At 43.9% G+C, this 17,742-nt stretch overlaps 2 protein-coding genes across 2 annotated transcripts; both read left to right on the top strand.

Moving 5' to 3' along the window:
* Positions 1–579: 579 nt before the first annotated feature.
* Positions 580–5,202, top strand: LOC123723898 (zona pellucida sperm-binding protein 3-like). Its single transcript, XM_045694772.1, has 11 exons — positions 580–1,070; positions 1,178–1,293; positions 1,383–1,486; positions 2,298–2,475; positions 2,654–2,771; positions 2,921–3,006; positions 3,130–3,326; positions 3,488–3,664; positions 4,236–4,370; positions 4,445–4,573; positions 4,947–5,202. Exons 1-10 carry the CDS (start codon positions 657–659, stop codon positions 4,567–4,569), a joined length of 1,650 nt encoding a protein of 549 aa, XP_045550728.1. The 5' UTR covers positions 580–656; the 3' UTR covers positions 4,570–4,573; positions 4,947–5,202.
* A 4,930-nt stretch (positions 5,203–10,132) lies between these two features.
* On the top strand, positions 10,133–14,746 carry LOC106570269 (zona pellucida sperm-binding protein 3-like). The gene is made up of 11 exons (XM_045694771.1): positions 10,133–10,623; positions 10,720–10,835; positions 10,925–11,028; positions 11,840–12,017; positions 12,197–12,314; positions 12,464–12,549; positions 12,674–12,870; positions 13,032–13,208; positions 13,780–13,914; positions 13,989–14,117; positions 14,491–14,746. The coding sequence occupies exons 1-10, from the start codon at positions 10,210–10,212 to the stop codon at positions 14,111–14,113; spliced, it is 1,650 nt and encodes a 549-aa protein (XP_045550727.1). The 5' UTR covers positions 10,133–10,209; the 3' UTR covers positions 14,114–14,117; positions 14,491–14,746.
* Positions 14,747–17,742: the final 2,996 nt, after the last annotated feature.

Genomic DNA, 17,742 nt, shown 5'->3' with positions numbered 1-17,742 from the left:
AGACAAAATTCGAGAAAGGGTTGCCTTTCAGAAAGAGATCAGAGATTGTAACATTCTCTGTTTCACGGAAACATGGCTCTCTCGGGATATGTTGTCGGAATCGGTTCAGCCATCGGATTTCTCCATGCATCGCGCCCGACAGAGATAAACACCTCTCTGGGAAGAGGAAGGACGGAGGTGTATGCTTCATGATTAACGACTCATGGTGTAATATGACATTACTCATATCATATTTATGTACTGTATTTTATACCATCTATTGCACCTTGGCCATCGTTCATCCATATATTTATATGTACATATTCTCATTCACCCCTTTTAGATTTGTGTGTATTAGTTGTAGTTGTTGGGGAACTGTTAGATTACTTGTTAGATATTCCTGCACTGTCGGAACCAGAAGCACAAGCATTTCGCTACACTCGCATTAACATCTGCTAACCATGTGTACGTGACAAATAAAATGTGATTTGATTTGAACATGCGTGCCAATTAAAGATCTTGACTAATCAGATGCAAGGCCCAATTAGGGCGTAATCCAGCCCAGGTGTGCAGCCTGGTTGGTTGTTAAAAGCTACCTCTGTTTCATCAATTGTAGCATAGCAGAGGCACGCTGTCCTCTAACCTACAGAGTCACAGTAGTTGTTGGCGTGGGACTCATGATGGCAAACGCGCTCAGGTTATTGTTCAAGCAACTGGTTTGGTTTTTACTTGTGGAAAACTTCTTAATCTCTCCTGCTTTGTCATATACTTATAGCACTGACACATGGCAACAACTTCCAAGGCGAACACCGCAATTTGACAATCGTCCCCGCTTTAAACAGCCTCCACTCCAACAAACAGTTTCAAGGCCAATTCGAGTAGAAACTGTCGCTGTGACGTGCCATTCAGACTACATGGAGATAGTCGTGAAGGCTGATCTGTTTCAACTCGGTAATCTAATCGACGTGGATGACCTGCGACTTGGAGTTGAACAGTACCAAGACCAAGAGCCCTGTAGGGCAACAGCGTCAGCAGCCGGAGATGAGTACAGAATATTTGCAGCACTTTCGGACTGTGGAACCAAGAACCTGGTAATATACCTATATATATATATATATATATATATTTTTTTTTTTTTTCTCTAGTAGTTGACTTCTTGAAACAACCTTCTCTTAAATGCTGCTTTGTGAATCCACAGATAACCGAAGACTCATTGATCTACACAAACCTCCTCAGATATACACCCAGAACCACACCAGATGGGGTTATTCGAATGGTTGGTGCTGTAATCCCAATTGAGTGTCATTATGAAAGGTGAGTTTAGGCTATACTGTTGTATGATGATCATATGAATCCTGCGTTGACCTATTGGTTTATTTACCGGCCTGTACTTTCTGTTTCAGGAAGTACAGTTTGGACAGTTATTCTCTCCAGCCGACCTGGATCCCTTTCACCGCCACAGTGTCTGCTGAAGACACCCTGCAGTTCTCATTGAAGCTTATGACAAGTGGGTATATGAATCCTGGGCTGCACTTCGCAGGGTACTATTTTGTTGAACATTCAGATAATCTAAAGGGTACAATGGCGCTCTCCCAGAAGCTTGGTAAAACCCGTGAATTGAATGTTCAGATATAAATGTACTATGTAGCACAAATGCTCTTCTGACATGCAAAATACGGAATCACATCAGACAACTTATGGGGGACACTTCTATCTGCAACGTTATACAGTTTGCATACTAAACATGGCCCTGTTAACAAACCCCTCATTTGAATCCAATATTAGATGCTCACTAGTTTAGCGCCTATTGACAATAAGTTCTGGCCGGGGTAGTTTTAATAGCGACTCGCGTTCGTAACTTTAAAACGCATCGCTTGTCTTTCACATCAGCGACACATTTTCAAAGAAAGTTCAATTACTACACGTTTTTATAGGGTTCCCTCCCACACGGACATATTTCCATGTGACAGTGCTTGTTAATGGTTGACATACAGAAGACAGAGGCGTACCTGTGCTAATTAGTTATCTGCGTCTTCAAACACCTGTGTATAAACGGAAGATTGACGCCACAAACGTGTTGTCACTGAAATACTGTCGGCTACAACTAAATGGTGTAGAGTAACTAAGTGTTGCGCGTGTGAAGTGATTTTGATGCGATATGCAAGAGGGCTTTGTTTCTTGAACTATACTGCAATAGAGGCTTTAGCTGCCAGGGCCAATTCACATCTAAACAGATGGTCCTTGGACTATAAGGAGTAATGTTAGGCTCCTTTAGTTCATTATTGGATAACCTGTCTTTACTGCCATTTCCTTTCCAGGTGACTGGCTCTATGAGCGGGGTTCTGGAGTCTACTTCCTGGGTGATCCCATCAACATTGAGGCGTCTGTCAGGGTTGCTCACCACACCAGGCTCAGGGTGTTTGTTAGCAGCTGCGTGGCCACACTGGACCCTGATAGCAACTCTGTCCCTAGATATGTCTTCATTGAGAGTGATGGGTAAGCAGGGGGAAAATGGCTTAGAACGACTATTCTCCGGCTGGCCCGTAGAGAACGATAGAATATGCCATTTGAGGGCTTCCACCATTTTTAAAGTAGTCAACTGGTGCTTGGCGGTTTCTTTGAGACTTCTTAATTGGTTACTAAGGAAGATGCCCCAATATGTATCTCCCTCCAGGTGCTTGACGGATTCCCAGCTGCCTGGTTCCCGCTCTGGTTTCATGCGTAGAACCCAGGACAACGAGCTCGGGTTCCACATTGATGCCTTTAGGTTCTACCAGGAGGACGGGGCAGAGGTGAGGGCGGTATTTAAAAAAAGAACAGATATTGTAGAGGCCATTACGGCTACTGTAGTAAAATTATTCTACAGTTACATAATTTACAGACATTATGTAGGCTACTGTGATTCTGCATCTTTGTTTTGCTCATCCTGTTTTTTTTACAGCTGTACATCACCTGCCACCTTATGGCAGTCCCTGTCATGGACCATGCAGAGCCTAGCAACAAGGCATGCTCCTTCATTGATGGCAGGTGGGATAAGTCACATTTCCTTAGCTACTGTTACTGGGCTGTGACCTATTCACTGGAATAACCATAGCATTTTAAAAAAATGGTGTGTTCTTGGTCCATGAGTAGATCTTTCATACATTTCAGATGGAGGTCTGCTGATGAGAATGATTTGCTATGTGGGCATTGTCTAAGCCTGAGTAGACAGAAGGGGGTTGATCAAGCTCCAGCACAACGTCCCCTCAGTCCAAGACTAGGTGGTAGCCAACTTGAACCTCGTATCTACCGCAACAAACCCCCAGTCTCTGGTGACAATTGGAGTATTGGGATGAAGGCCAAGAAAGGTGTATTTGACATCTTAATCCCTCTATTCTGTCACTACCTTCTCAAAACACATTGCAGGGCTGGGACCTTCTCCAATATGGTTGAGATGGAAATTGAGGGAAGACTAATTGAAAGTGTCTTGACTGCAAAGGTGTGTTTAATGAATGTGTTGTCCTTTTAGTATGGGGCCAGGATACTACTTTGGGCCCCATAATGGTCCTCCCAAGTAAACAGAAGCGTACATCTCTATCTCCACGGATGAGTGGAGGTATCGATATACCTGGCTTCCCTGCCTCAACAGGGGACAGGAAGCCCGTATCACCTGGCAGTCGTTGGAGTGGCATGGACTTCAAGAGAGGTAATTTGACTCTGACATGGCATAATCTTATTCCTTATGTAGTGCACTACCTTTGAACAGGTAGTCTTGATAACCCAACCCTAGGCAACAGCAGTGACTAGGGTCTGGCTTCAATGACTGACTCGTTTGGCAACTTCTCCCAACAAATCACGAGGCAGACATAGCAGAACGTCATGATTTGAAACCAAATTTTGCAGGGAATACCTTTGCAGTGGTTTTAGTGAAGGTAGTTGAGGCAAACTAGCCACTTGCATAATGCACTCATTAAAAAGAACTGATCTCCATCTTGCAGCTACTATTTTGTATGTATTCAAGCGGATCAGGTAGTGACATAGGCAGACTTATGCCAAACTCGCATTCCAGTAGGTACAGAAGTGTGAAGCCAGTTTTTTTAAAATGTGTGGGAGGCAACCAGGATGTCTCGACTATTGCCCAGACCATGATGCACTGGCCAAAAGTAGTGCACTCTATAGGTCATCGGGTGCCACTTCGGACACCTGTCTTTTCCTATCCCTATAGGCTAGCAATTCTGCCAACACTGGCTGTGTTAATCTGTTACATTTAATTCCAGGACCTTATTTCGCCCAATCCCAAAATGCGGCTAGTCCCTTGGGCCCGAGGGTCGGACCCAACAACAAGCACGGTCTCGTTAGCTCTGCAACATATGATGGCTTCATCAAGCAGAAAGAACTAATTGCCCAAAGAGGTAATGACTGTACTTTACTGTTTTGCATGTATGATAATTGCATGTAGGCTCTGTGCTAAATAGTCTGTTCTCAGAGCTGGAGGCCACCCCAGACCCTGAGTTGATTCCTACACCTGAGCCCATTGGAGACCTTGAGGTTACCACAGAGAAAGAGGGTCTGGGTGAAGAGAAGGATCAGAATGAGATTGGAACCTATTGAAAGGGTATGTATGGGATGATGGTACTGCTATTTTAGAGGGAAATAACCTGCACATGGCAAGCAGGTTAGCACTTATTGGGATGGCTCCGCAGAATGTTCACTAGCTGGCACAGCCACAAAGTAATAAAATATGATTTTTAAACATTAACCTCACTGCCAACCCTAATGCTTAACATTAAATTAAAACCAAAAAAGCATACATTGTTACAATGTAGCCAACTTTGACTTTCCATCTAGTGGTAATCGCTAAGTTCTGCCTCCAGGACAATACCGTCTCAATAAATGTCAACCTGCACATGGCACTTGCCAGTATCACTTTTAAATATCTGACTTCAGAGCTTTTGATGTGGTTTCATAAAGAAGGAATATGTTCCCAGTCCATATCTATTTCTAGAACTGGAAGGCGCTGTTGTCGTGGTGGCCCATAATAGACTTGCTCCAAGCAGCAGCACACTCCAACTCACTGAGGTTGGTGCCAGTCCTGATGTCCCAGCACACAAGGAGGATGCCCCTACAACAAAGTGACATAAGCACCACCACATCTGCTCCTGGCGAACTCAACCAGTGAAGAGACTACCACAACACTGAGATGATGCCTGTTAATCTCTTTGAAAAATAAATGATTTAATGCTACTTCGACTGACTTTCTGTCTTCACCATTATGCACTACATGCTAGAGTAATCTGAAATATTGCCTTCATTTGTTAAAGTGAGTGCCCAGCAATGTAGAAGGGCAACACATGATCAGGGGGCATATTCAGTAGTAGGCTCAACCAACAAGAATGTTGCACTTGGTATGGAGCCCCTTCACTGTTGCATGTTGCTGCCAACTGACATTTCCTAGCGTAGTCTTTGGTCTGTATTGGTGTTTGCATAGCCAGACAGCACATCCTGGATTAATGGGACTCTGTCCCAAGGTTCCTGATTGAGCATGTAAGTTACAGGGCATTCTGAGAAATTGGGCTTGCAATGTGAACTCCGGCTATAAAGGGTCTGAGGAAGGGGTGGACTGCACAGGAGGTTGGTGGCCCCTTAATTGGGGAGACCGGGCTTGTGGTAACTGCAGTGGAATGGTATCAAACCCGTGTTTGCCATTCGCGCCGTTCTTCCCTCAACCTCCACTGGCGGCCTGGAACCAGAAATCGGCACTGGCATTTCTAACTGGTCCTTTTCCTTAAACCCCGCCCCCTATTTTTTTATTTTTGGTTGTTGTGAGACTTCCATTATTAACCACAAGGATAATTTGGTGCTAAAACCCAAGTTTTTGGGTTTAGTCTGGTGTACGCCTAGCCTCAAAGTCAATGGAAAGGCTTTGGTCAAGTTCCTCCCTGACTACATTGCAGATGTATGCCAGATCTTAAAATGCCTGGTAATGTATTTAACTCGGGTAACCACATACAGCAATCTGATGCACTGTTGGACGCGGCACAACCACTGGATGCAACGCTTAAGCATCTAGTTGGGCAGGCGCTACGGTCAGAAATGCACACGAGATTGCCACAGCACCTATTCTGATTTCAACAAGAGATGAGAAATTATCGGGTGCCAATTCACACAATTTATATGGCTGCATTTAGACAGGCAGCACAATTCTGATCTTTTTCTACTAATTGGTCAAGACCAATCGCAAAATGTTTTTTCAGATCGGATATGTCAAAAGGCCAATTAGTGAAAAAAGGATCAGAATTGGGCTGCCTGTTTAAATGCAGCCAATGGCCTTAGGTTTCTAGGCCCATATTCCCAAAGCGCATCGGAGGATAGAACAGCTTATCAATGGATCGGTTTTGCCTTTTAGGCCACACTGCAAGGCCTAGTGCTCACATCTGTCTTAAAAAATAAATGTATTTCACCTTTTGAACCAGGTAGGCTAGTTGAGAACAAGTTCTCATTTACAACTGCAACCTGGCCAAGATAAAGCAAAGCAGTGAGACAACACAGAGTTACACATGGAATAATCAAACATGCAGTCAATAACACAATAGGAAAAAAAGTCAATATACAATTTGTGCAAGGGAGGTAAGGCAATAAATAGGCCATAGTGGCAAAATAATTACAATTTAGCAATTAAACACGAGTGAGATGGGGTGCGAAGGACCAACAAAATATAACAGTATGGGGATGAGGTAGTTGGATGGGCTATTTACAGATGAGCTATGTACAGGTGCAGTGATCTGTGAGCTGCACTGACAGCTGGTGCTTAAAGTTAGTGAGGGAGATATGAGTCTCCAGCTTCAGTGACTTTTGCAATTCGTTCCAGTCATTGGCAGCAGAGAACTGGAACGAAAGGCGACCAAATGAGGAATTGGCTTTGGGGGTGACCAGTGAAATATACCTGCTGGAGCACGTGCTACGGGTGGGTGCTGCTGTGTTGTTTTGGAATGCTGACTCTCCAAGCTAAGGTGACAACAAAGCCTACCATGGATGTTCCCAGTTACTTTGAATGTTCAAAGTCATAGTGTTAGAACACTTAAAGCCTCAAAGGAAAGTGAAACTATTTTCAATACGAGTCCTTTATGGCTCGCCACAGCAGTCAACTAGCTAGCTAGGTAGCTTTCTAGCACATTCACTAATTTGTCTGTAAGCAATACATGTTCTTGTCAAACTGTCAACCGAGTAACTAGCAAGCAACAAGATATGTAAAATAGCAGTCTATAAACCACGAGGGCAAATAGATCAGATTTGATCGCTAGACACAAGTCGCATGGCCGGGAATCAAATTTGTATCTGATTTCAAACCACCTTGGAAGGTCAGGGCCAGCTCCAGACATAAGCGGTCGCTTAGGGGCCCCCGACCAAAAAAGGTTTATACATATATACAGTACCAGTCAAAAGTTTGGACACACCTACTCATTCAAGGGTTTTTCTTAATTTTTTACTATTTTCTACATTGTAGAATCATACTGAAGACAGCAAAACTATGAAATAACACATGGAATAACCAAAAAGGTGTTAAACAAATCCAAATATATTTTATATTCTTCAAAGTAGCCACCTTGATGATAGCATTGCACACTGTTGGCATTCTCTCACCTAGCTTCATGAGGCAGTCACCTGGAATGCATTTCAATCAACAGGTGTACCTTTTTTTCTACCTTTATTTAACTAGGCAAGCCAGATAAGAACACATTCTTATTTTCAATGATGGCCTAGGAACACTGGGTTAACTGCCATGTTCAGCGGCAGAACGACAGATTTTTACCTTGTCAGCTCGGGGATTCGATCTTGCAACCTTTCGGTTACAAGTCCAACGCTCTAACCACTAGGCTACCTGCCACCTTGTTAAAAGTTCATTTGTGGAATTTCTTTCCTTAATGCGTTTGAGCCAATCAGTTGTGTTGTGACAAGGTAGGGGTGGTATACAGAAGATAGCCCAATTTGGTGAAAGACCAAGTCCATATTATGGCAAGAACAGCTCAAATAAGCAAAGAGAAAGGACGTCATTACTTTAAGACATGAAGGTCAGTCAATCTGGAACATTTCAAGAACTTTGAACATTTCTTCAAGTGCAGTCGCAAGAACCATAAAGCGCTATGATGAAACTGGCTCTCGTGAGGACCGCCACAGGAAAGGAAGACCCAGAGTTACCTTTGCTGCAGAGGATAAGTTTATTAGACTTACCAGCCTTAGAAATTGCAGCCCAAATAAATGCTTCACAGAGTTCAAGTAACAGACACATCTCAACATCAACTGTTCAGAGGAGACTGCGTTAATCAGGCCTTCATGGTCGAATTGCTGCAAAGAAACCACTACAAAAGGACACCAATAAGAAGAAGAGACTTGTTTGGGCCAAGAAACACGAGCAATGGGTCAAATATGAGATTTTTGGTTCCAACCGCCGCGATTTTGTCAGACACAGAGTAGGTGAACGGAAATCTCCACGTGTGGTTCCCACCGTGAAGCATGGAGGAGGAGGTGTGATGGTGCTTTGCTGGTGACACTGTCTGTGATTTATTTAGAATTCAAGGCACACTTAACCAGCATGGCTAACTCAGCATTCTGCAGCAATAAGCCATCCCATCTGGTTTGCGCTCAGTGGGACTATCATTTGTTTTTCAACAGGGCAATGACCCAACACACCTCCAGGCTGTGTAAGGGCTATTTGAACAAGAAGGAGAGTGATGGAGTGCTGCATCAGATGACCTGGCCTCAACAATCACCCGACCTCAACCCAATTGAGATGGTTTGGGATGAGTTGGACCGCAGAGTGAAGGAAAAGCAGCCAACAAGTGCTCAGCATATGTGGGAACTCCTTCAAGACTTCTTCAAGAAAAAACATCCAGGTGAAGCTGGTTGAGAGAATGCCAAGAGTGTGCAAAGGTGTCATCAAGGCAAAGGGTGGCTACTTTGAAGAATCTAAAATATTTATTGCTGACCAGCAGATGTCACTAATGTGCATTGTGAACAGACAATGACCTCCGAGTAATTAACCGTTTTTGGGCCCAATTTGGTGAAAGCGCTGAAGCCTACAGAAAGATTTGGTTTCCCGTCACTACAGATTGCTATAACATATGATGTGTTAGCTGATATGTAAAATACGTATCCAGGCGTTTTAAGATCTGCCACGTATCACGTGCCACGCCTGGGCAGAGGAACGTGGCAAACAAGAACGCGTTCCTCTGATGGTGCCGACAGAGATGGTCGGCTCGCTTCGAGTCCTTAGGAAACTATGCAGTATTTGGTTTTTTAATGTATTATTTCTTACCCCAGGAAGTCTTAAGTCTTATTACATACAGCCGGGAAGAACTACTGGATGTAAGAGTGACGCCAATTTACCAACATTACGACCAGGAATATGACTTTCCCGAAGCGGATCCTCTGTTTGGACCACCACCCAGGACAATTGATCTGATCCCAGAAGCTGACCCAAGACACCGCCGCAGAAAGGGCAGACGGAGCGGCCTCCTGGTCAGGCTCCGTAAAAGTGCACATCGCCCACCGCTCCCGAGTATACTACCTGCCAATGTCCAGTGTCTTGACAACAAGGTAGACAAAATTCGAGAAAGGGTTGCCTTTCAGAAAGAGATCAGAGATTGTAACATTCTCTGTTTCACGGAAACATGGCTCTCTCGGGATATGTTGTCGGAATCGGTTCAGCCATCGGATTTCTCCATGCATCGCGCCGACAGAGATAAACACCTCTCTGGGAAGAGGAAGGACGGAGGTGTATGCTTCATGATTAACGACTCATGGTGTAATATGACATTACTCATATCATATTTATGTACTGTATTTTATACCATCTATTGCACCTTGGCCATCGTTCATCCATATATTTATATGTACATATTCTCATTCACCCCTTTTAGATTTGTGTGTATTAGTTGTAGTTGTTGGGGAACTGTTAGATTACTTGTTAGATATTCCTGCACTGTCGGAACCAGAAGCACAAGCATTTCGCTACACTCGCATTAACATCTGCTAACCATGTGTACGTGACAAATAAAATGTGATTTGATTTGAACATGCGTGCCAATTAAAGATCTTGACTAATCAGATGCAAGGCCCAATTAGGGCGTAATCCAGCCCAGGTGTGCAGCCTGGTTGGTTGTTAAAAGCTACCTCTGTTTCATCAATTGTAGCATAGCAGAGGCACGCTGTCCTCTAACCTACAGAGTCACAGTAGTTGTTGGCGTGGGACTCATGATGGCAAACGCGCTCAGGTTATTGTTCAAGCAACTGGTTTGGTTTTTACTTGTGGAAAACTTCTTAATCTCTCCTGCTTTGTCATATACTTATAGCACTGACACATGGCAACAACTTCCAAGGCGAACACCGCAATTTGACAATCGTCCCCGCTTTAAACAGCCTCCACTCCAACAAACAGTTTCAAGGCCAATTCGAGTAGAAACTGTCGCTGTGACGTGCCATTCAGACTACATGGAGATAGTCGTGAAGGCTGATCTGTTTCAACTCGGTAATCTAATCGACGTGGATGACCTGCGACTTGGAGTTGAACAGTACCAAGACCAAGAGCCCTGTAGGGCAACAGCGTCAGCAGCCGGAGATGAGTACAGAATATTTGCAGCACTTTCGGACTGTGGAACCAAGAACCTGGTAATATACCTATATATATATATATTTTTTTTTTTTTCTCTAGTAGTTGACTTCTTGAAACAACCTTCTCTTAAATGCTGCTTTGTGAATCCACAGATAACCGAAGACTCATTGATCTACACAAACCTCCTCAGATATACACCCAGAACCACACCAGATGGGGTTATTCGAATGGTTGGTGCTGTAATCCCAATTGAGTGTCATTATGAAAGGTGAGTTTAGGCTATACTGTTGTATGATGATCATATGAATCCTGCGTTGACCTATTGGTTTATTTACCGGCCTGTACTTTCTGTTTCAGGAAGTACAGTTTGGACAGTTATTCTCTCCAGCCGACCTGGATCCCTTTCACCGCCACAGTGTCTGCTGAAGACACCCTGCAGTTCTCATTGAAGCTTATGACAAGTGGGTATATGAATCCTGGGCTGCACTTCGCAGGGTACTATTTTGTTGAACATTCAGATAATCTAAAGGGTACAATGGCGCTCTCCCAGAAGCTTGGTAAAACCCGTGAATTGAATGTTCAGATATAAATGTACTATGTAGCACAAATGCTCTTCTGACATGCAAAATACGGAATCACATCAGACAACTTATGGGGGACACTTCTATCTGCAACGTTATACAGTTTGCATACTAAACATGGCCCTGTTAACAAACCCCTCATTTGAATCCAATATTAGATGCTCACTAGTTTAGCGCCTATTGACAATAAGTTCTGGCCGGGGTAGTTTTAATAGCGACTCGCGTTCGTAACTTTAAAACGCATCGCTTGTCTTTCACATCAGCGACACATTTTCAAAGAAAGTTCAATTACTACACGTTTTTATAGGGTTCCCTCCCACACGGACATATTTCCATGTGACAGTGCTTGTTAATGGTTGACATACAGAAGACAGAGGCGTACCTGTGCTAATTAGTTATCTGCGTCTTCAAACACCTGTGTATAAACGGAAGATTGACGCCACAAACGTGTTGTCACTGAAATACTGTCGGCTACAACTAAATGGTGTAGAGTAACTAAGTGTTGCGCGTGTGAAGTGATTTTGATGCGATATGCAAGAGGGCTTTGTTTCTTGAACTATACTGCAATAGAGGCTTTAGCTGCCAGGGCCAATTCACATCTAAACAGATGGTCCTTGGACTATAAGGAGTAATGTTAGGCTCCTTTAGTTCATTATTGGATAACCTGTCTTTACTGCCATTTCCTTTCCAGGTGACTGGCTCTATGAGCGGGGTTCTGGAGTCTACTTCCTGGGTGATCCCATCAACATTGAGGCGTCTGTCAGGGTTGCTCACCACACCAGGCTCAGGGTGTTTGTTAGCAGCTGCGTGGCCACACTGGACCCTGATAGCAACTCTGTCCCTAGATATGTCTTCATTGAGAGTGATGGGTAAGCAGGGGGGAAAATGGCTTAGAACGACTATTCTCCGGCTGGCCCGTAGAGAACGATAGAATATGCCATTTGAGGGCTTCCACCATTTTTAAAGTAGTCAACTGGTGCTTGGCGGTTTCTTTGAGACTTCTTAATTGGTTACTAAGGAAGATGCCCCAATATGTATCTCCCTCCAGGTGCTTGACGGATTCCCAGCTGCCTGGTTCCCGCTCTGGTTTCATGCGTAGAACCCAGGACAACGAGCTCGGGTTCCACATTGATGCCTTTAGGTTCTACCAGGAGGACGGGGCAGAGGTGAGGGCGGTATTTAAAAAAAGAACAGATATTGTAGAGGCCATTACGGCTACTGTAGTAAAATTATTCTACAGTTACATAATTTACAGACATTATGTAGGCTACTGTGATTCTGCATCTTTGTTTTGCTCATCCTGTTTTTTTTACAGCTGTACATCACCTGCCACCTTATGGCAGTCCCTGTCATGGACCATGCAGAGCCTAGCAACAAGGCATGCTCCTTCATTGATGGCAGGTGGGATAAGTCACATTTCCTTAGCTACTGTTACTGGGCTGTGACCTATTCACTGGAATAACCATAGCATTTTTAAAAAAATGGTGTGTTCTTGGTCCATGAGTAGATCTTTCATACATTTCAGATGGAGGTCTGCTGATGAGAATGATTTGCTATGTGGGCATTGTCTAAGCCTGAGTAGACAGAAGGGGGTTGATCAAGCTCCAGCACAACGTCCCCTCAGTCCAAGACTAGGTGGTAGCCAACTTGAACCTCGTATCTACCGCAACAAACCCCCAGTCTCTGGTGACAATTGGAGTATTGGGATGAAGGCCAAGAAAGGTGTATTTGACATCTTAATCCCTCTATTCTGTCACTACCTTCTCAAAACACATTGCAGGGCTGGGACCTTCTCCAATATGGTTGAGATGGAAATTGAGGGAAGACTAATTGAAAGTGTCTTGACTGCAAAGGTGTGTTTAATGAATGTGTTGTCCTTTTAGTATGGGGCCAGGATACTACTTTGGGCCCCATAATGGTCCTCCCAAGTAAACAGAAGCGTACATCTCTATCTCCACGGATGAGTGGAGGTATCGATATACCTGGCTTCCCTGCCTCAACAGGGGACAGGAAGCCCGTATCACCTGGCAGTCGTTGGAGTGGCATGGACTTCAAGAGAGGTAATTTGACTCTGACATGGCATAATCTTATTCCTTATGTAGTGCACTACCTTTGAACAGGTAGTCTTGATAACCCAACCCTAGGCAACAGCAGTGACTAGGGTCTGGCTTCAATGACTGACTCGTTTGGCAACTTCTCCCAACAAATCACGAGGCAGACATAGCAGAACGTCATGATTTGAAACCAAATTTTGCAGGGAATACCTTTGCAGTGGTTTTAGTGAAGGTAGTTGAGGCAAACTAGCCACTTGCATAATGCACTCATTAAAAAGAACTGATCTCCATCTTGCAGCTACTATTTTGTATGTATTCAAGCGGATCAGGTAGTGACATAGGCAGACTTATGCCAAACTCGCATTCCAGTAGGTACAGAAGTGTGAAGCCAGTTTTTTTAAAATGTGTGGGAGGCAACCAGGATGTCTCGACTATTGCCCAGACCATGATGCACTGGCCAAAAGTAGTGCACTCTATAGGTCATCGGGTGCCACTTCGGACACCTGTCTTTTCCTATCCCTATAGGCTAGCAATTCTGCCAACACTGGCTGTGTTAATCTGTTACATTTAATTCCAGGACCTTATTTCGCCCAATCCCAAAATGCGGCTAGTCCCTTGGGCCCGAGGGTCGGACCCAACAACAAGCACGGTCTCGTTAGCTCTGCAACATATGATGGCTTCATCAAGCAGAAAGAACTAATTGCCCAAAGAGGTAATGACTGTACTTTACTGTTTTGCATGTATGATAATTGCATGTAGGCTCTGTGCTAAATAGTCTGTTCTCAGAGCTGGAGGCCACCCCAGACCCTGAGTTGATTCCTACACCTGAGCCCATTGGAGACCTTGAGGTTACCACAGAGAAAGAGGGTCTGGGTGAAGAGAAGGATCAGAATGAGATTGGAACCTATTGAAAGGGTATGTATGGGATGATGGTACTGCTATTTTAGAGGGAAATAACCTGCACATGGCAAGCAGGTTAGCACTTATTGGGATGGCTCCGCAGAATGTTCACTAGCTGGCACAGCCACAAAGTAATAAAATATGATTTTTAAACATTAACCTCACTGCCAACCCTAATGCTTAACATTAAATTAAAACCAAAAAAGCATACATTGTTACAATGTAGCCAACTTTGACTTTCCATCTAGTGGTAATCGCTAAGTTCTGCCTCCAGGACAATACCGTCTCAATAAATGTCAACCTGCACATGGCACTTGCCAGTATCACTTTTAAATATCTGACTTCAGAGCTTTTGATGTGGTTTCATAAAGAAGGAATATGTTCCCAGTCCATATCTATTTCTAGAACTGGAAGGCGCTGTTGTCGTGGTGGCCCATAATAGACTTGCTCCAAGCAGCAGCACACTCCAACTCACTGAGGTTGGTGCCAGTCCTGATGTCCCAGCACACAAGGAGGATGCCCCTACAACAAAGTGACATAAGCACCACCACATCTGCTCCTGGCGAACTCAACCAGTGAAGAGACTACCACAACACTGAGATGATGCCTGTTAATCTCTTTGAAAAATAAATGATTTAATGCTACTTCGACTGACTTTCTGTCTTCACCATTATGCACTACATGCTAGAGTAATCTGAAATATTGCCTTCATTTGTTAAAGTGAGTGCCCAGCAATGTAGAAGGGCAACACATGATCAGGGGGCATATTCAGTAGTAGGCTCAACCAACAAGAATGTTGCACTTGGTATGGAGCCCCTTCACTGTTGCATGTTGCTGCCAACTGACATTTCCTAGCGTAGTCTTTGGTCTGTATTGGTGTTTGCATAGCCAGACAGCACATCCTGGATTAATGGGACTCTGTCCCAAGGTTCCTGATTGAGCATGTAAGTTACAGGGCATTCTGAGAAATTGGGCTTGCAATGTGAACTCCGGCTATAAAGGGTCTGAGGAAGGGGTGGACTGCACAGGAGGTTGGTGGCCCCTTAATTGGGGAGACCGGGCTTGTGGTAACTGCAGTGGAATGGTATCAAACCCGTGTTTGCCATTCGCGCCGTTCTTCCCTCAACCTCCACTGGCGGCCTGGAACCAGAAATCGGCACTGGCATTTCTAACTGGTCCTTTTCCTTAAACCCCGCCCCTATTTTTTTATTTTTGGTTGTTGTGAGACTTCCATTATTAACCACAAGGATAATTTGGTGCTAAAACCCAAGTTTTTGGGTTTAGTCTGGTGTACGCCTAGCCTCAAAGTCAATGGAAAGGCTTTGGTCAAGTTCCTCCCTGACTACATTGCAGATGTATGCCAGATCTTAAAATGCCTGGTAATGTATTTAACTCGGGTAACCACATACAGCAATCTGATGCACTGTTGGACGCGGCACAACCACTGGATGCAACGCTTAAGCATCTAGTTGGGCAGGCGCTACGGTCAGAAATGCACACGAGATTGCCACAGCACCTATTCTGATTTCAACAAGAGATGAGAAATTATCGGGTGCCAATTCACACAATTTATATGGCTGCATTTAGACAGGCAGCACAATTCTGATCTTTTTCTACTAATTGGTCAAGACCAATCGCAAAATGTTTTTTCAGATCGGATATGTCAAAAGGCCAATTAGTGAAAAAAGGATCAGAATTGGGCTGCCTGTTTAAATGCAGCCAATGGCCTTAGGGTTCTAGGCCCATATTCCCAAAGCGCATCGGAGGATAGAACAGCTTATCAATGGATCGGTTTTGCCTTTTAGGCCACACTGCAAGGCCTAGTGCTCACATCTGTCTTAAAAAATAAATGTATTTCACCTTTTGAACCAGGTAGGCTAGTTGAGAACAAGTTCTCATTTACAACTGCAACCTGGCCAAGATAAAGCAAAGCAGTGAGACAACACAGAGTTACACATGGAATAATCAAACATGCAGTCAATAACACAATAGGAAAAAAGTCAATATACAATTTGTGCAAGGGAGGTAAGGCAATAAATAGGCCATAGTGGCAAAATAATTACAATTTAGCAATTAAACACGAGTGAGATGTGCAAGTAGAGATACTGGGGTGCGAAGGACCAACAAAATATAACAGTATGGGGATGAGGTAGTTGGATGGGCTATTTACAGATGAGCTATGTACAGGTGCAGTGATCTGTGAGCTGCACTGACAGCTGGTGCTTAAAGTTAGTGAGGGAGATATGAGTCTCCAGCTTCAGTGACTTTTGCAATTCGTTCCAGTCATTGGCAGCAGAGAACTGGAACGAAAGGCGACCAAATGAGGAATTGGCTTTGGGGGTGACCAGTGAAATATACCTGCTGGAGCACGTGCTACGGGTGGGTGCTGCTGTGTTGTTTTGGAATGCTGACTCTCCAAGCTAAGGTGACAACAAAGCCTACCATGGATGTTCCCAGTTACTTTGAATGTTCAAAGTCATAGTGTTAGAACACTTAAAGCCTCAAAGGAAAGTGAAACTATTTTCAATACGAGTCCTTTATGGCTCGCCACAGCAGTCAACTAGCTAGCTAGGTAGCTTTCTAGCACATTCACTAATTTGTCTGTAAGCAATACATGTTCTTGTCAAACTGTCAACCGAGTAACTAGCAAGCAACAAGATATGTAAAATAGCAGTCTATAAACCACGAGGGCAAATAGATCAGATTTGATCGCTAGACACAAGTCGCATGGCCGGGAATCAAATTTGTATCTGATTTCAAACCACCTTGGAAGGTCAGGGCCAGCTCCAGACATAAGCGGTCGCTTAGGGGCCCCCGACCAAAAAAGGTTTATACATATATACAGTACCAGTCAAAAGTTTGGACACACCTACTCATTCAAGGGTTTTTCTTAATTTTTTACTATTTTCTACATTGTAGAATCATACTGAAGACAGCAAAACTATGAAATAACACATGGAATAACCAAAAAGGTGTTAAACAAATCCAAATATATTTTATATTCTTCAAAGTAGCCACCTTGATGATAGCATTGCACACTGTTGGCATTCTCTCACCTAGCTTCATGAGGTAGTCACCTGGAATGCATTTCAATCAACAGGTGTACCTTTTTTTCTACCTTTATTTAACTAGGCAAGCCAGATAAGAACACATTCTTATTTTCAATGATGGCCTAGGAACACTGGGTTAACTGCCTTGTTCAGCGGCAGAACGACAGATTTTTACCTTGTCAGCTCGGGGATTCGATCTTGCAACCTTTCGGTTACAAGTCCAACGCTCTAACCACTAGGCTACCTGCCACCTTGTTAAAAGTTCATTTGTGGAATTTCTTTCCTTAATGCGTTTGAGCCAATCAGTTGTGTTGTGACAAGGTAGGGGTGGTACACAGAAGATAGCCCAATTTGGTGAAAGACCAAGTCCATATTATGGCAAGAACAGCTCAAATAAGCAAAGAGAAAGGACGTCATTACTTTAAGACATGAAGGTCAGTCAATCTGGAACATTTCAAGAACTTTGAACATTTCTTCAAGTGCAGTCGCAAGAACCATAAAGCGCTATGATGAAACTGGCTCTCGTGAGGACCGCCACAGGAAAGGAAGACCCAGAGTTACCTTTGCTGCAGAGGATAAGTTTATTAGAC

The sequence above is a fragment of the Salmo salar genome, chromosome ssa14, assembly GCF_905237065.1.
Source record: "Salmo salar chromosome ssa14, Ssal_v3.1, whole genome shotgun sequence".
Taxonomy (NCBI): Eukaryota; Metazoa; Chordata; class Actinopteri; order Salmoniformes; family Salmonidae; genus Salmo; species Salmo salar.
This window is presented reverse-complemented; position numbering and strand designations above follow the sequence as displayed.

What these genes read in the sequence shown, in the direction of transcription:
- LOC123723898 (XM_045694772.1), top strand. Translation starts at nt 657, where the DNA reads ATGATGGCAAACGCGCTCAGGTTATTGTTCAAGCAACTGGTTTGGTTT. An exon ending in ACTGTGGAACCAAGAACCTG is followed by an intron (nt 1,071 to 1,177) that starts GTAATATACCTA and finishes GTGAATCCACAG; the next exon opens with ATAACCGAAGACTCATTGAT. An exon ending in ATTGAGTGTCATTATGAAAG is followed by an intron (nt 1,294 to 1,382) that starts GTGAGTTTAGGC and finishes TTTCTGTTTCAG; the next exon opens with GAAGTACAGTTTGGACAGTT.
- LOC106570269 (XM_045694771.1), top strand. Translation starts at nt 10,210, where the DNA reads ATGATGGCAAACGCGCTCAGGTTATTGTTCAAGCAACTGGTTTGGTTT. An exon ending in GTCTTCATTGAGAGTGATGG is followed by an intron (nt 12,018 to 12,196) that starts GTAAGCAGGGGG and finishes ATCTCCCTCCAG; the next exon opens with GTGCTTGACGGATTCCCAGC. An exon ending in TGCTCCTTCATTGATGGCAG is followed by an intron (nt 12,550 to 12,673) that starts GTGGGATAAGTC and finishes CATACATTTCAG; the next exon opens with ATGGAGGTCTGCTGATGAGA.